The 18,409-nt window shown below is 40.0% G+C and overlaps 2 protein-coding genes across 3 annotated transcripts; both read left to right on the plus strand.

Annotated features, from left to right (window-relative positions):
* The first annotated feature begins 3,103 nt into the window (after positions 1-3,103).
* LOC137880960 (troponin I, fast skeletal muscle-like) lies at positions 3,104-12,298 on the plus strand. Its single transcript, XM_068722573.1, has 7 exons — positions 3,104-3,419; positions 4,716-4,748; positions 6,613-6,649; positions 8,474-8,602; positions 9,710-9,799; positions 10,685-10,858; positions 11,940-12,298. The coding sequence occupies exons 2-7, from the start codon at positions 4,741-4,743 to the stop codon at positions 12,015-12,017; spliced, it is 516 nt and encodes a 171-aa protein (XP_068578674.1). The 5' UTR covers positions 3,104-3,419; positions 4,716-4,740; the 3' UTR covers positions 12,018-12,298.
* A 2,664-nt stretch (positions 12,299-14,962) lies between these two features.
* LOC137880958 (troponin I, fast skeletal muscle-like) lies at positions 14,963-18,372 on the plus strand. 2 transcript variants are annotated; one of them, XM_068722570.1, is made up of 7 exons: positions 14,963-15,206; positions 16,652-16,684; positions 16,789-16,828; positions 17,543-17,671; positions 17,758-17,847; positions 17,960-18,133; positions 18,214-18,372. In XM_068722570.1, the coding sequence occupies exons 2-7, from the start codon at positions 16,677-16,679 to the stop codon at positions 18,289-18,291; spliced, it is 519 nt and encodes a 172-aa protein (XP_068578671.1). In that variant the 5' UTR covers positions 14,963-15,206; positions 16,652-16,676; the 3' UTR covers positions 18,292-18,372. The 2 variants fall into 2 exon arrangements, with proteins under 2 accessions (XP_068578671.1, XP_068578672.1); XM_068722571.1 differs by lacking the exon at positions 14,963-15,206 and having other exon boundaries at positions 16,596-16,684.
* Positions 18,373-18,409: the final 37 nt, after the last annotated feature.

The following is an 18,409-nucleotide window of genomic DNA, read 5'->3' on the forward strand; positions in this document are numbered from 1 at the left end:
TGAGCTGAAGGAGGTTCTGGTGAACCTGCATGAGTTCATCTGGTTTCACCAGAATCCGACCCGGTGGCCTTTTTTTTGAGAGGCAAGAGCAATATCGAAATATCAAAAGGTTGAAATATACCATAACCTAATCCCAGTTTCAATTATAAAACAGGTTTTCTCTTTTCTTTGGAAAAAATCCATCATTTATATTCTGATTAACACGATTCAACAGCTACACCTGCAGGACAGTGGTAGCTGCGTTCTCTCTAGTGTCCACCAGGGGGCGACTCCTCTGGTTGTATAGAAGTCTAGTCTAAAATGACTCTACTTCTCTCTTGATTTATTCCCTCAGTAAATATTGTAAACATGAGTTTATGGTCTCAATCTCTAGTTTCTGTGGAGCAAGAGGACAAATCGGTGTCGTATCCTCTGGGGAGCATGAACGTCATGCCAATCGTTGTTTAATTATCAGTCTGGAGGACCGTCCATAGAGCCTTAATAAGGCTGAAATAAAAAACAATCTTCACCCTTTAACAAATACTTGTTTTCAAAAAGGTCCATCTGTAGACGCTGCTCTTGCTCTATATGTACTTTCATATGTACTTTCATATGTACTTTCATATGTACTCCCCCCCCCCCCCCCCCCCCCCCCCCCCCCGACAGGAATCTTTAGCAATTAAGTAGGAATTCTTTTTATGAGCGAGTCTCGATGTAACGTTACCCACATGGAAACTACCTGAATTGATGCCCACATGTCTGTGATAGCGCTGGTGTTAATACGAGAGGACCTCGTGCCGCCAGAGACCGGTCTGGAAGCCTTCTGAAGGGCCCGGGTCCACAATGAAACGCTAACCGGGCCACCCGGGAGCCATTTGTATTTATAGAGGGCAGAAATGTGAGCTTGCTCAGCACTTTTTATTTCGAGCAATAGTTAAAAGTGATATCAACGTTTCACCGGTGCGTTCTGAACTCGCAGGTGGTTTTCATATTTGGGGAATATTTCCTGCTGCGTGGTTTATTAAGCGCCGTCGATCGGAGAGGTGAAGGACCGCTGGACCTTTACCTTCAGATAATCCTAAAACGTCTGAAGAAGTCTTTGTTTCTCCAGGGACCAGCAGTGTTTAAATCACTGCTAATCTATCTCAACATACTACAGGTGGAGTGAGGATCCCTTAAATAGACCGTGAAGAGAACAACTTCTTCATTTCACTCACTCTGCTGGAACAGCTGCTGGTTCCACACAGTAAAGACCTTTAAGAGGTTTTTATATCAAACTATTTAAACTCGACGGCGTTAAAGCTCCTCGTTAGCAGCTGTGGAGACGGAGGATCAAACCAGCACAGCTGAGAGGAGGGAGAGAGGGGGAGAGGAGGGAGAGGAGGGAGAGGAGGGAGAGAGGAGGGAGAGAGGAGGGAGAGAGGAGGGAGAGGAGGGAGAGAGGAGGGAGAGAGGAGGGACAGAGGAGGGAGAGAGGGAGAGAGGAGGGAGAGAGGAGGGAGAGGAGGGAGAGAGGGAGAGAGGGAGGGAGAGAGGAGGGAGAGAGGAGGGAGAGAGGAGGGAGAGAGGAGGGAGAGGAGGGAGAGAGGAGAGAGGAGGGAGAGGAGGGAGAGAGGGAGAGAGGAGGGAGAGGAGGGAGAGAGAGGAGAGGGGGGAGAGGAGGGGAGAGAGGAGGGAGAGAGGGAGAGAGGAGGGAGAGAGGAGGGAGAGGGGGGAGAGGAGGGAGAGAGGAGGGAGAGAAGGGAGAGAGGAGGGAGAGAGGAGGGAGAGAGGGAGAGGAGGGAGAGAGGAGGGAGAGAGGAGGGAGAGGAGGGAGAGAGGAGGGAGAGGAGGGAAAGAAGAGGGAGAGAGGAGGGTGAGAGGAGGGAGAGAGGGAGAGAGGAGGGTGAAAGGAGGGAGAGAGGAGGGAGAGGAGGAGAGAGGGAGAGAGGAGGAGAGGAGGGAGAGGAGGGAGAGAGGAGGGAGAGGAGGGGAGAGAGGAGAGGAGGGGGAGAGGAGGAGAGAGGAGGGAAAGAAGAGGGAGAGAGGAGGGTGAGAGGAGGGAGAGGAGGGGGAGAGGAGGGAAAGGAGGGAGAGAAGAGGGAGAGAGGAGGGAGAGAGGAGGGGGGAGAGGAAGGAAAGGAGGGAGAGAAGAGGGAGAGAGGAGGGTGAGAGGAGGGAGAGAGGGAGAGAGGAGGGAAAGGTGAGAGAGGAGGGAGAGAGGAGGGAGAGAGGGAGAGAGGAGGGAGAGGAGGGAGAGAGAAGGGAGAGAGGGAGGGAGAGGAGGGAAAGAAGAGGGAGAGAGGTGGGTGAGAGGAGGGAGGGAGGGAGAGGAGGGAAAGGAGGGAGAGAGGAGGGAGAGAGGAGGGTGAGAGGAGGGAGAGGAGGGAGAGAGAAGGGAAAGGGGAGAGAGGAGGGAGAAAGGAGGGAGAGGAGGGAGAGAGGGAGGGAAAGGAGGGAGGAGGGAGAGAGGAGGGAGAGGAGGGAGGGAGGGTGGGTGAGGTGGGAGAGAGGAGGGTGTGAGGGTGTGGAGGGAGAAAGGAGAGAGGAGGGAGAAGGAGAGTGGAGGGAGAGGTGGGACAGAAGAGGGAGAGGAGGGGAGAGGGAGGGTAGGGAGAGAGAGGGAGTGAGGAGGGTGAGAGGGTGTGGAGGGGAGAGGAGGGAGTGAGGAGAGAGAGGAGGGTATGAAGAGGGAGAGGAGGGAGAGGAGGGTGAGAGGAGGGAGAGAGGGTGGAGGATGTAATCAGCGCTGAAACGTTTGTGTTTGTTGACTCCTTCGGTGTGATCCAGTCGTTCCTGAGAGGAGCAGAAACATGGAGGTGAACAGAGACGGGTGTGAAGAACCCGTCTGCTCTGTGTCCTCCTGGACCTTTTTCAAAATGTCTTAAAGGATTTTTTTCGGCTCTCAAGTTTCACCAAAGGAGCTTTTGCTCCACATTTAGATTTCAATAAACATTTATTTGCAGAACACAATTCACAAATCATAAGTGAGCCTTTAGAGTGCTTTACCATCTGTACAGCTCCTTCAGACCCTCGCATCGGAGAAGGAACACCTCCCAACCAAACACCCCTTTATTAGGGGGGGGGGGGGGAGCGGTTTAAGGGCCACTGACTTTGTGTTCAGACGATAAAGGATGATTTTACAAGCGACTCTTTTATTCACTCTTCATGGCTGAAGCCCACAGAAATGACTCCAGGACCTGGTCTGGTCAGGGGTGTTGGACTGGCGGTTTTATTGCCTCTTTTCCTCCCTGTTCACAGCGAGTCCTAAAAGGACCCGAGGCTCCTCCTCAAGACTCCTCGTCGCTTCAGGAGCTCACCGGCCGATTGGTCTGAGGATCCTGCATTTCCATAAACCAGGAGCTCCGTATCCATGTCGGAGCCCCCGTGTATATAAAGAACCCGGGGGGACGATTTCCTCCCACTGCCGCCCTCCTCCTCCACCCTCGCTCTCGTCTTAGGTGAGACCAGTTTCTCCTCCTTCCTCCTCCTCCTCTTCCTCACTAACGAAGCCTGTGAACGGATACAAAGCAGCTGAGTGGAGACAGAGTGGGGTTGTTATGGGGGGGGGGTCCTGTTGATGATGAAGTCCTGATCTCTGAGTTTGTTAGTGAAGTGAAGGGACATGTGGACATGTGGACACATGTGGACACATGTGGACATGCGGTCCGGGGTGAAGGACTGCAGGATGGTTTTGAGACTTCAGCTGATTTCTTTGCTTCTGACTTTTTCACATGTGTAGATTCTGACTGGTTCGTCTGTTGTGTGATCTGATTCCTGCGACTGAAAGATGTTTCCACTGAAGAGGATGAGTGTCGTTGTTTGATGGTCTTCTGTACAAGAGTTAAGAGTTTCATTTAGAGTCGCATTTAGAATCGAGACTTTGTGTCCAGACTTAAATATGTGTCATAGTTCAGCTTCAGAGACGAGAGACGAACGATCCACTTTAAAATATCAGAGATGAGTTGAGTTTGTCGTGGAGAAACAAAGGATGGTTCAGATTCACACGACTTCATGAACGAAAAGCATTAAAAACATGTAAATTATTAGTTTGAATGAAGATGATTTTGTTGTTTTTTAATAGTTGGAAAGCTGAGAGATTGTTTTTGATCTCAGACGTTTTTGAAATGTTTGTCTTTAAAACGTGATTTAAAGTCTTTAAATCACGTTTTGATGGTTCGGCCTCGTTTCTGTCGCACTTCGTTAACTTTTAACGCGACGGAATCTTAAACCTTTATATTATTTATAGTTAAAAATAACTTGACATCCGATTCGTTTATGCAGTGTGTGTGTGTGTGTGTGTGTGTGTGTGTGTGTGTGTGTGTGTGTGTGTGTGTGTGTGTGTGTGTGTGTGTGTGTGTGTGTGTGTGTGTGTGTGTGTGTGTGTGTGTGTGTGTGTGTGTTGACAGACGATGTGCTGCCGCAGCACATTTCCTTCTCCACGAAAGGAGTTGAAGTGTTAACTCTCCGGGGGATATTGGGTTCTGAACACCTGTAAAGGAGCTTATCGCAGGCGTCAGCGCCGACATTCGACCCAAACTCCAAACTTAGCTCCTGTCAGCACTCAGCTGCTCGTCCACTGTTATCTCATAGATCTCATTTCATTCAGAGGACTCTGATATTTAAGCAGAGCCGCCGGAAGATAACATCGAGTATTCCTCAACCACTTCTTCTTCTTCTTCTTCTTCTTCTTCTTCTTCTTCTTCTTCTTCTTCTTCTTCCTCTTCTTCTTCTTCTTCTTCCTCTCCGTCAAACAGGTCGTGAAGAAAAGAAGCCGCCATCATGTCTGAGTAAGTGTCTCTTCTGGATTATTGATATTTATTGATATTTATTGATATTTGTCAGTGTATATTGAGCCACAGTGTTAAAATATTTGATTCCAAGTACAATTCTTTCATTCAGAGTTGTGTTTGAGTTCAGAAGTATCAGTAAAATATACTCGAGTATCTGAAGTGAAGAAAGTACTCGTTGTGAAGAGGAAGAGTTTCTGGTTTTGGGTGAAAAAACGTGCAGATTATTAAACTGGATCAGAAAAAGAGACAGAAAGGGAAGGAGAGCGGGAGAATGAAGGACTGAAAGAGGAAAGAAAAGAGAGAAAGATGGAGAGAGAGACAAGAAAAGGAAAGATGGAAAGAGAGGACAGAAGGAAAGTAATGAGGGAGGAAGGGAAGACGGGGAGGAAAGACAATGAAGAAAGTCGGAGACAAAGAAAGGATGGATGTAAAAAGAAAGGAAGAAGAAAGAGAATAGGACTTAAAGAAGGAAGGAAAGAGTTCATCTTGATGTCTGAGGACTCTACAGATTATTAAACCACTAGAAACAGATTTATTACTTATGAAAGAGAAGTGTGAGAATAAAGCTGACAGACGAGTGAAGGAAAGAAGGAAAGAGAGAAGGAATGAAGGGAGGAAAGAAAAGAGAGAAGGAATGAAGGAAAGAAAGAAGGAAAGAAAAGAGAGAAGGAATGAAGAGAGAGAAGGAATGAAGGGAGGAAAGAAGGAATGAAGGGAGGAAAGAAAAGAGAGAAGGAATCAAGGAAGGAAAGAAAAGAGAGAAGGAATCAAGGAAGGAAAGAAAAGAGAAGGAATGAAGGGAGGAAAGAAAAGAGAGAAGGAATGAAGGGAGGAAAGAAAAGAGAGAAGGAATGAAGGGAGGAAAGAAAAGAGAGAAGGCATGAAGGGAGGAAAGAAAAGAGAGAAGGAATCATGGAAGGAAAGAAAAGAGAGAAGGAATGAAGGAAAGAAAGAAGGAATGAAGGAAGGAAAGAAAAGAGAGAAGGAATGAAGGGAGGAAAGAAAAGAGAGAAGGAATGAAGGGAGGAAAGAAAAGAGAGAAGGAATTATGGAAGGAAAGAAAAGAGAGAAGGAATGAAGGAAAGAGAGAAGGAATGAAGGAAAGAAAGAAGGAATGAAGGAAGGAAAGAAAAGAGAGAAGGAATGAAGGGAGGAAAGAAAAGAGAGAAGGAATGAAGGGAGGAAAGAAAAGAGAGAAGGCATGAAGAAAAGAGAGAAGGCATGAAGGAAAGAGAGAAGGAATGAAGGATGTAGAATGTGAAATAAACTCCTCCTCCACTGACATGAAACATTTATACATTTGTATAAAACACATTGTTAAATTGAACTTATACTGTATTAAATGTTCACTACGGAAGCCCTGAGAGGAAAATCAAACTCTAAAATCTAGAGTTCCTTCAAAGAGATCATCTGTAAAACGATGTTTGTAGTTGTTGTAGTACCGATTTCAGCCACAAGAGGCGGCAGTGCACCACTCCATGTTCTAAATAAGACTAAAATAATTCATGTTTTCTTCTGTTTCTAACGTACAATATATATATATATATATATATATATATATATATATATATATATATATATATATATATATATATATATATATATATATATATATATATATATATATATATATATATGTATATTTGTTTAGAACACGGAGTAGAGGTGCACTGCTGCCTCTTGTGGCTGAAGTCAGTATTACAACCCTTTTTATTCACCTGTTGTTGACTCATAACACCATTTAGATCAGACGTTTCTCTCTGTGTGTGTGTTTAATGTGTTGATGATTATTGGACTGAGCGTATGGAGAGATGACAGAATGTTCTCTGTTTAAATCACACGTTGTTTCTCATCTTCACAGTAAGAAGATGAATTCGAGCCGCCGGCATCATCTGAAGGTATGTGTGTTCAGATACTGAGACAGCTGATTGGTTAACGTGTTGTCAACATATGAAGTATTATCATAAAGTATTTATTAGAGAGTCATTTTGAAGTGTAGTTGCAGTAAATCAGCAGCCAGCTGTGGAAGAAGTATTTTTTTACTTCAGTAAAAGTAGTAATACCATAGTGTAGAAATACTCTGTTACAAGTAAAAGTCCCACGTCCAAAATCTCCATTGGGCCCATTTCAGAATATTATTATATTTTATTATAATTATTGATGCATTCATGTGTTCATCACTTTAATGTTGCTGCTGGTAAAGATGCAGCTCATTTAAATGACTTGATATACTGCTAGTAGTTTTATCTGTAATAATACATCAACATTAAATTGTTGTATTGTGTATTAATAATCAAAATCTGCAAAGTAACTAAGTCAGTAAGTAATCAGATGAATGTAGTGAAGTAAAGATATACAATATTTTCCTCTGAGTATGAAGTAGCATAAAATACTCAAGTACCTAAAAATTAAAGTGCAGTACTTGAGTAAATGTACTTAGTTACGCTGTCACTGTTTTCTTTATGTATGTTTCAATATTGTTGTGTGTTGACAGTTAATAGTTTAGTTTTGTAATAATGAGATTTACAGTTTCTTTTGTTGCAACCTGTCACACACGTTACTTTAGTTTATGTGATTTATTTCTATAACTTTGTAGTCAAACAGGTTATTGATCATCTGTGGCAGTGGTGGAATGTAACTGAGTACATTTACTTAAGTACTTGTAATTTGAGTATTTCTATTTTTTGCTCATTTATACTTCTCCATCTCACATCTCAGAGGTACATATTGTACTTTTTATTTCACTACATTTATTTAACAGCTTAAGTTACTTTACAGATTGAGATTATTAAAGCAATACAGTTTGATGTATTATATATATTAAACTACCAGCAGTATATGAACACATTAAATGATCAATAAATATAATACAATTATTATTTATATATATATATATATATATATATATATATATATATATATATATATATATATATATATATATATATATATATATATATTCTGCAGGATGAGTACTTTTACTTTTTTGTATTTTAACATTTAGAATTCAGGACTGTTATTTGTAATGGAGTATTTTTACTGTAGTATTGTCACTTTTACTTAAGTACAATATCTGAGAACGTGGGAAAAGATTTGATCACTTTCTCAGTCTTCCACTCGCAAATACAAGTTTAAAGAACACTGAAAAGATTGAAGTCGAGCTAAGTGTTTGTGTGATGAGCGAGTTCTTAAGTTGGTTTGTACGTTGACGTGTCGTCAGCTTTCAACTGGTTTCAACCACAAACTGGAAGCTTTAAGTGGGACTTTCAGGACATGTCAGCTGCTAATGGAATTGTTTTTGTTAATTGTTAATAATAGTGTTTTAACCTCTATGTTCAGTGTTAAGTTCCAAGTTGACTTGAATTAAATGGAGTATAATATAATTTAATTTATAAATGGATGAGCCAAGAATAAGGGCTTATTTTAAAATTTAAGCTTTGCTAAATAAATGTTAATAAATATGCACTGTCGTATTTATTAGTTGTTGTTTTTTATGTTTTTAGTTGTTGTTGTTTGTCCTATAGGTCACATGTGAAAACCTTATGAAAATTCAATCCATGTTTTTGATATTTTCAATGTTTATATGAAAAACATCTTGCATGTGGAATCGAGTTTGAAAATGTAATCACAGCAGTGATCACGTGAAAAAGAAATCCTAAGAAATCCTCACATAAAAACATTTTTCTTCTTCCATTGACTTTCGCTCGATTTGTGTCATGCAGAGTTTGATGCTTCAGATCGCGGCGACCTGGATGCAACAGGAGAAAAAAGACATCGCAGCCGCCAAGCTCACCTACATGGCTGACAATTGTCCTGCACCCAATTTGAGCGGAGACCAGGCCGCCCTCATGGTGAGAGACACTTCAAGTTATGTGCTGGACACCCAACAGCTTCATCATTCCTTCATCACAATCCCATTACTTGACCTTACTGTGTGTTTTGAGGAGTACGCCATCTGTGTAAACTGTAGAGTTTTTTTATTAAGTCTCCTTAATAAGTCATATTAAGAGAATATTGAGGTTGGGGACATGGAGACACTCCCATCATTATGATACACTGAGCAGTTCAGACTAGCACCTCAAATACTTCAGATTGTCCTACTTTGTGTTCTGACCATGTATTTTTATCTGATTCTATGCTGATGATGTTTACTTCTATTTGACTGTCAGAAACTACAGTTTTGTTTGCAGCTTTGTGAGGCTGTGCTTACATGCTAACATCAGCATGCTAACATGCTCACAATGGCGATGCTAGCATGCTGACGTTAAAGGTGTAATGTTAACCATGTAGCATAGCATGTTAGCCAGCTGCCTGGGCTGACTAGCAGTAAACACCAAGTCCACCTAAGGCTGGTTGAATATCGTTAGTTCTGCAGGTATTTGGTCATAAACCCAAATAGTGGACGCATTAAAATGTTGACCTGATTATGGCACTAGAAGAGAAGTCAGAGAATCACCAAAGTTATTACAGTTTATCTTCAGGGGAACATGAATGATGGACCACATTTCTTGGTAATTCAAGCATTACTGTCGTAGTTGAGATGTTTTACTCTAAACCATGAACATGAACCTCATGGTTGCGCTTGAGGAAAAGTCAGAGAAACGCTAAAGTTAATTGGATTCATCCTCTGGGGACCGTGAATGTCTCCACACATTTTCATGGAAATCCATCCAATAACTGAGATATTTCAGTCTAGGACAAAGTGATGCAGACAGACCAACATGCCTATTACCTCCACCATTTCCTTGCATTGATATTTGATATCACCTATCTTTGTTCTATATATTTTCTTTATTATTTGTATTTATTATGCTAAGAACGGAACTGGAGGGGAAAACAAAGCATTTCACTGCGTGGCTTAAAGAAAAGTGCTTATTTAACAGCAGATTGGAGTTTAACGTCCATCAGTGAAGTGTTTGTGATCAGTAAGTAAACATCACCCTTGTTCGTGTCTTCAGGAAACCTGCAAAAAAATATCCGCCCTCATCGACAGAGTGGATGAAGAACGGTACGACCTGCTGGCCAAAGTGGGCAAAGCGGATAAAGAGGTACAGTTCCTGCTGCCGCGCAGCCTTTGAGCTTCATTTGTGTAGTCTGTTGTTTTCCTCTAATTTCTAATTTTTTTTTACCTTGTCTGTAAGTTCATGAGTTATAACACATCAAGGAAAGTTTTAGTTCAGTTAAAAATCACCTGAAGGTATCAGAAGCTGGAGATAAACCAAATCTGTGGACGCATGTGAAGTTGATGAATCCCATTCATTCAACCTCCAGTTCTTTCAGAGTGAAGCTGATGTTGAAGTGTGTTGAAGCTGCATTCTCTCTAGTGTCCACCAGGGGGCGACTCCTCTGGTTGTATAGAAGTCTAGTCTAAAATGACTCTACTTCTCTCTTGATTTATTCCCTCAGTAAACATTGTAAACATGAGTTTATGGTCTCAATCTCTAGTTTACAGTCTTCTTCAATACAGCATGCTGTTCATTTAGTACATTATGCTCCATTTAGAGTCAAACACACCATAAAGCAGGGGATGCTTTAGGGGCGGGGCTACACAGTGATTGACAGGTCTCTACCAGAGACGTATACGGCGTCTCTACGTCACTCCTCCTCAGTCCAGATATGGTCACTTCCTGTTCACTGGTTACAAAAATGTAAGATGGCGACGGTCAAAGGCTTCAAAACATCCACAAACCAATGGATGATGTTATGACGTCCACTTCTTATATGCAGTCTATGCTAGAAATCTGTGTTAGTAAACAATAATAAAGTGTTCATGGTGATGAAGGAACAGCTCATTGATGTGTTTTTATGGAGCTCTAAGAGACATCAGGATACTAGTTAGTAGAAATATTCACTGCTGGTTTTGAGTCTTCTCTCTCGTGATTTAATGACAAAAAGAAAGGTATGTCATCAGACTTGTGCTTGGTCGCTCTCAGATTGAAGACCTGAAGATCAAAGTGGTCGACCTGGCCGGAGTGAAGAAACCCGCTCTGAAGAGAGTGCGTATGTCTGCCGACGCCATGCTGAAGGCTCTGCTGGGCTCCAAGCACACGGTGAACATGGACCTGAGGGCCAACCTGAAGCAGGTCAAGAAGGAGGTCAAGGAGGAGGTGAGTCACGTGAACAGAACCACATTCATGCTTTCCTACTGTGTATTTGGCCATACACTGATTGGGCGAGTGATAAATAAATGTGATCGTTATTGAGGGCCTATATTCAGTGAAAACATGCGATCAGGAGACCTGCATTAATGCTTTGTAGTCACCGATCTTTGATAATCTTACATCGTGAGCAACAAATCTGGTAAAATCAGCAGGAGAGCTAACGTTTAGTAACGCTAACTGGCTGCTAACGGCTAACAGTAGTTAACGTTAGCTGTTAGCAGTCGGTTGGCAGCACGGTCCTGCTAACAGCTAACGTACGGAGGTTCCATTCAATGACGTTATGGTGCGTTCAAGCTCCAAACAGTAGAATAGGGTATTAATATACGTTCTCATGATATCGTGTTCAAATGTAATCTTGTAAAATGTAGTTTTGGTGATAAACTTGTATAAATCCAGTAGTTTGAAGGAGGTGTTTTCACATATAAAATAAATATTAGAGATGAATTATGAGCTGTTTGACTTCCTAACACGAGCTCTAAGCACATTATAATGCATCATTAAAAATAACAATGAAGAGATTTGTTTTAATCAATAAAAATACAATCTTTTATTTCCTTATCATTTGAATTGCGTATTTTTATGAAGAAAAAATCATTATAAATGACTATATTATTCTTCTTCTTATTATTATTACTATAAGGATCTGTTTAACCTCTAAACAGCTCATTATGCATCATAAAACTCTTAATCCCCCCCCCCAAAAAAAATGGTTTAATCAAAGTAAATATGTAAATAAAATGCAAAAATTGATTTCCTATTTATTTAAATTGTGTGTTTTTTATGCAAATAACCACTAAAAGTGATTCTGAACAAAATAACTGAAAAACATTTATAATTTTTTTTTATTTTTGTTTTTGCAATTGTCCAAATCTCTGATTTTTATTTATTTACTAATTCGCTAAATTTTCCGTTTATGGACAAGTGAGTTCAGCACTCGGGTAAATGAAACACGTCCGCTACTGAAAGGCTTAAAGTCCGGCCCTGAGCTGTGGACGCTGGTTGACTTTGGACTGTTTGTGTCTCGTAGCCGACGGAGGCGGTCGGCGACTGGCGTAAGAACATCGAGGACAAGGCCGACAGGAAGAAGATGTTCGAGACTTCCTAGAGACTTGACCTCCGCCGCTGTAGTCGGCCGTTAGCACTTTTTATGGAATTTATGGAATTTTTAATTGAATTGAAAAAGATTATTATTTTTTTGTTTCATTAAAACTGTGAGTTTCAGCTCGGCCTGTTATTGAACATTTGTAAAGCGTTTCTCGTCTCTCTCTAATATTAGACTTTTATTCTGAAGTGAGACTTCCTGTTTCCTCCTGTGCTGCCGAGGTTCACTTTTGACAACTTCCTGCTTCATATTGTTTTTTGGTAATAAACGTGTTTTGCTTCTTACGTCTGCTCGTCATCATGAGGTATTCTGTCTCTGACTCAGTGACGCTGCAGACGAAACACACCTTCATCCGATCAAACCATCATTCACCGACACTTTAACAGAATTAATGCTGTTTTTTAAAATTCACTGACCCTAAACACATTTACTGTGAGTCACAGTTCATACTGGCTGTAACAAAATCACAGTTACTAATCTGACATGAAGTCATTAATGTAATTTGAATTTTAAAAACAGCCCGAGATTAAACTCCGGCTGCTTTCATATGAACATGAATTTATTTGTAAGAATCTTTTGTCGGAGGTTTGACGAGACACAATATCCATATTAACGTCTCCATAAGAGTGTTCAGGGAGCTGTGAAAAGTGAATGTTGACTCGACTTTGTTTAAGTCGCTTCACAGATTCAGGGAACTACGTTCAAACGTAGAAATTTCACATTTTAAATAAACTCAACAAAAGATATCTCTCTGATGAACTGTTCTGAACTTACTAGCCTTTCCAGAGCTTTCGACCCCGTTACCTGTTATCACATGAATGTTTCATGTGATAACACCTAAATATTTGCTGAAGAAGGCCAGGAGAGACCGCTGAAAGCTCTAGAAAAAAGTAGGTGAAATGTTGGTTTAGAAAATGCTAAAAGACGGGTATGTTCAGTAAAAATGTCTTTGTAATGTACAATTTAATATGAAGTAAATCTAAACTTTTTATTAAGTAATTAACCATGAATATGATGTAATAATGGCTCGTATAAATAACTAAGGATGTTTGATTGAAAATCAACAGACATTTATTAGTAATTGCGATTATATATATATATATATATATATATATATATATATATATATATATATTTTATACTTTAATACTTTTCCAGACTTTCATACAAATATGAAACAAAAATATTCTGCAACGTTTTAATTGAAGTCCCTTCATGTAGCATTAATAAGCAGCATATAAACATTTAATTAATGTTCTATAACACACTTATGTATTTGTAAGCGGATAAAAGTTTTTATGTTTCAATGTATTCTCATTATCTTAGTTAGTTATAGCTGTTTGCAAGTACATTAATGCATACTTAAATTTGCTTACAGCTGCGTTATAACTACATTATAGTACATCATGTTACAGTGTTTGTAAACTCTGAGTTAAGATGTTGTTGCCTTCATTGGCCACTAAGTGTCAGTAGAGGACTTCCTGTTTCACACCTTGTGTCTTCATCTCAGGACAGAGGAAGACTTTAATTCCTCCAGTCAAACAATTTAAATCACAAAATATTTGGACAAATTTACATCAAGAACAAAAAGCTTTTCTGCTGAAGGAGGCCTCGCAAAATACGTTAAAAACACTTCTCCCTAAAAATGTATATGAAACTTTACATAAATACATTTTCAAGTAACTAACTTTCCCAGTTATATCCCAGTTATATATATCATTTTTTTATTTTAATGTTTTCCGAATGGACAGTATTGTTCAGAGACAACTCGGTCTCCAACAGAAGGTGAGCGTCATCACTTTTTATTTAGTAATTGTGTTTCCTTTAACATATTTCTCCAGTAAATGTTGTTCTACACAGTATGAATGTGAAGTTATTGATCTTTGTTTTAACTGTTGTTTAGTTTTGTCTCTTTGTGTTTTCAGTTGTTGTGTTTGGATCTGAACTGTAGCAGCAACACAGAAGGTGAGTCTCTTTATTCATATACAATAAATCACGTTTTGTTTTTGTGGTTAAATAATTGAGCCGTCACAGCTACAAAACCTCTTATTCAGACATTTTCATGTCACAAATACCCAGTGGTGGAATGTGAAGTACAAATTCTAAGTACTTTGCTTACGTATTTCCATTTCATGTATACTTCTACTTCCACTCTACTTTTTCTACTTTTTACTGGATCAAACAAACACAGGACTTTCACCCAGGAGACCTCTGTTATGGTCGTGTGTAAAATGTTGACTTCTGTTAACTTTGTTTTTTTTTAACCCAAGTTACGTAACAAACCATGATCTTCTCCTGAACATAAAACGTATTGACACACAGAAAATGTACGTGTGTCAAACAAACATTTATGATTCTTCAGGTTTAGTTCATCAAGATAATCTTCACTAATGAACTCCACTTTGATGTTTGAAGTGTAAGAAGCTAACGTTAGTTAATATATCATCAACATTTGTCTTAATTAGGATTATAATAATTAGATTTTGTACATTTAAAAAAAAATATTACTATTATTATTTGTTGTATTATTATTGTATTGTTATTATTACTAGTAATAATCAACTTTGTTACTATAGCACTTTACAAGACAAATAGTGAACAGAAATTTTTGACAAACGAATAAAAACAATATTAAAAACATTCAACATTGAGCAAAACAATATAACATAATCAATAAAATAAAAGTTAGGAGAATGTTTTTGTGTATAAAATCATTTTAAGATGTGGCTTTAAAGATAAAAGTTAATATAGGCCACACATCCTAAAAAGTAAAATGGTGTGATAGTTATTTGTTTTCAGGTACTTTGTCCAAACAAAGTAAATGACGTGTGAAGACTTGTCTTCTTCTGTCCATCGTACACACAAGCTGTCCTGAGTTTTATGCATTATATACAGACAGAAGGTGTGAATGTATGAAAGTGTTTTCTCTTTTCCAGTCCTCTTCCCGTCCCACACGGGGCCCTCTTTGGTGATGGGGGATTTACGAGGCGCGGTGTCAAAGGATGAAGGTATTTCAGGACCTCATGAGTTCCCCATGGCCATAAAAGAGAAGAGGAACGTCCGAATCCCCGTCCAAGCGCATATATACCTCCGCAGATTTCACTTTTTACTCTGAGACTCCCTCACTGTGTCCCAGTGCTCCCAGTCCTCCCGTCAGTCCCTGCTGTCCTCCTCGTCATCGTCACTGTGAAGGTGAGAAACTCTTCTCTTCATGGGTTTTAAGAGGCTAAAACCACTTTAATGATTGAGTCCTACCAGAATAATTAGTCTGTTATCAGCTGGTTTATTTTATCTTCGTGTTCAAATAATAATCACATATTTACAAATTTCAATATCACGGGATGGTTTAGTTTGAAAAACAGAACATTTTTGTACAAATAAAGTATAATATCCGTTTAGTCCGTTCATATGTAACAACATGTCATTGTGTCATGAGTGAAGATCTTCTCTTGAGTTCTCAAATAACCAAAAATGGCATTAATGTTTATAGAAAAACACTTTTCCAGTTTTGAAGTTTACAGTGAACATTTTTACGTCCTAAATTTAAGATTTAGGAGTTTGGTTCTTCTAATAAACTTCTTAAACTTCCTACCAATCTTTCCATTTTAATACTTCGTCTGTCTCCACCTGAAGAAGTTGTGGATGCTTTTTGTTTTAGTCTTTCCTTCACTACCTCGTTTCCTTGGTCCTGAAGTCTTTGGTCCTTCCTGGTGGTCTTCTCTCCGTCTCGTGTGTCCTCTGAGTGGACCAAATCCGCTGACTATCACATTACTGCTGATCTGTCAAATTTTAAATCATCTCATTCTGCATCCACAGATAATCAATGAGGGACAACAACTACAATAATTACATTGTTAATAATAATATGACATATGACAATAATCATAGTAAAAACATCCACAAATGAAAGTATTGAGAGCATGAAAAGCCTTTTAAAATCTGCTCCCTATGAATGTTACATGTTTTAATCAGCTGATTTTGAATAAGTGAAGTTATGAGTTTGGTTTTTAATTTGTTTTGATTGTTTCTTGACTGGGTGTCGGCACTTAACTCTCCCATTACTGCTCATAAACAAGTCATCGTGAATGTCACTGTTGACCTTTGACATGCAGCCAGGATTAGCTCTGACCCGACACTGAAAGAGCACCGGGTCCCCTGGAAGCTGCAGAGGGGCCCCCAGAGGCCCTCAGAAACTAACACTGAATGCATTAATACAAAGCGGTTTAGAGATTCATTTTTGTTGTTGACAGTCTGTAATCACATGAGATGATAAAATAGAAGATAAAATGAAGATGAACATTAAAAACATGATAGTATTCTATGTATACTGTTATTAATGTGGATATTGAAATATAATTATAAAATAAAAAAACATTAAAACATCTAAAAACCTGAAAATTTGAATATGAAATTGAATTAAGAAGAAATAAAAAAAAAATGTAAGTGAAGTGATTTTAAAATAATAATACATTTTGAGTTTGATTATGAAGTTTGTTTGTATGACTGATAAACAAAGTTTTATAGCTGATTAAAAGTCTTGTTCTTTGATATTTCCTGATTTGTATAATATAATAATATTGTATTTTATGTGTTCATTCCCCACAAAGTAACGTTTCATTGTTTCTTATAATAAGCAGAGTCTGACACTACAAAGAAGTCAAGATGTCTGAGTGAGTATACGTTTACTGTTTGTTCTTAGTATAAAGACAGAAATGTCTCTAGATTTGAGTCCCTGGTCGTGTTATTAATACTTTCACTTCTTCTTTGATTAAAGGGGAAAGAAGATGCCATCGAGCCGTAGGCATCATCTCAAGGTATGATTTAACAATTTCTTTATGACCCGGAGAAAATAATGAATAAATGAGATTTGGGTCCATCAGCTGGACCCCAACAGGACCTTAATGTTGCTCTGTGTCTGCTGGACCACATGTTAACAGTTCATGGTCTCATATGTCTGTAATAACTTTAACAATACTACCTGTAGTTAGTCTCTATGTCTTTGTCCTTATGGACGGATTATGAGACAATGGGCCTCTGGACAAAGACATCCACAAGACCACTTCCTCTACGTAGGAACAAGACTCACAGAGCGAAGACTTGTTTCGTCTCTTTGTGGTTATTTTGCTCCTTTGTGTTGTCATTTGGTGTCTTTTTATGTTGCCATTATGTGTATTTTGTGTTCCATTTGTCTCTTTGTGGTCTTTCTGTGTCTCGTTGTGGTTGTTGTATGTGTCTTTGTAGTAATTTTGTGCCTCTGCAGCTTTGTGTCTCTTTGTAGTTTCTCTTTCTGTGGGTATTTGGAGTCTCTTCGTGGTTGGTACGAGTCTCTTTGTGGTTGTTTTGTCTCTTTGTTGTCGTTGTACGTCTTTGTTGTCTCTTTGAGTCACTTCCTGGTTTGAAATCACTTCCTGGTTTAAACGTGTCTCTTTGAGCGACATTTTGCAGGTGAAGACCTGTGGGGCCCCTGACTCTTTTGGGCCCCTGGGTCTGTTGTCTGGTTCACTAACCCCTCCATGTTTGTCTTGCAGAGCGTGATCCTGCAGATCGCTGCTACCTGGCTGGAGCAGGAAGCCATCGAAAATGTAGCCGCCAAAGAAGCTTACATGGCGGAGAAATGCTCCGCCCCCGACCTGAGCGGAGACCAGGCGGCTCTGATGGTGAAAATAAAACCCTGAAACATACAAACGTCACTCTGAGCGCCAAAGACAAGCAGAAGAGACGACTTTCTTCTCTCTTTCAACAGGAATTCTGCAAAAAGCTGCACCAGATGCTCGACAAGATCGATGAAGAGAGATACGACTCCCTGTCCAAAGTGGAAAAGTCCGACAAAGAGGTAGAGATGTGTCTCCGGTACATCCGTTATCTCTAGAAGTTATATTTGCTCCCTCTTTTCTTTGTGTACTTGAGTAGTACTTTAGTACATCAGTGTGTACTCTGTCTCTCAGATCGACGATCTGAAGATGAAGGTGGTGGAGCTGGCCGGGGTGAAGAAACCGGCCCTGAAGAAGGTCCGCATGTCGGCCGACTCCATGCTGCAGGCTCTGCTGGGAGGGAAACACAAGGTGACCATGGACCTGAGGGCCAACCTGAAGCAGGTCAAGAAGGAGGTCAAGGAGGAGGTGAGTCTCGCCGGCGTCGTCGTCTTCGTGAATGTCGACTCCGTGTTGGACGCTCTGTGCTCAACCTGTCCGTCCCGCAGGCCGGCGAGGCGGTCGGCGACTGGCGTAAGAACATCGAGGACAAAGCCGACAGGAAGAAGATGTTCGAGACTTCCTAGAGACTTTCACTTCCTCGTTGTTGCTTCTCACCTTTTTTTCATGGAATTGGAAAAACTCGTGCCATTAAATTGTTTTTTGGAATAAGGCAATGATGTCGAATGCAATTCTTTAACAGAC

This window comes from Cebidichthys violaceus, unplaced genomic scaffold, assembly GCF_023349555.1.
Source record: "Cebidichthys violaceus isolate CVI_PGR_0920_01 unplaced genomic scaffold, fCebVio1.0.p SCAF_3, whole genome shotgun sequence".
NCBI lineage: Eukaryota > Metazoa > Chordata > Actinopteri > Perciformes > Stichaeidae > Cebidichthys > Cebidichthys violaceus.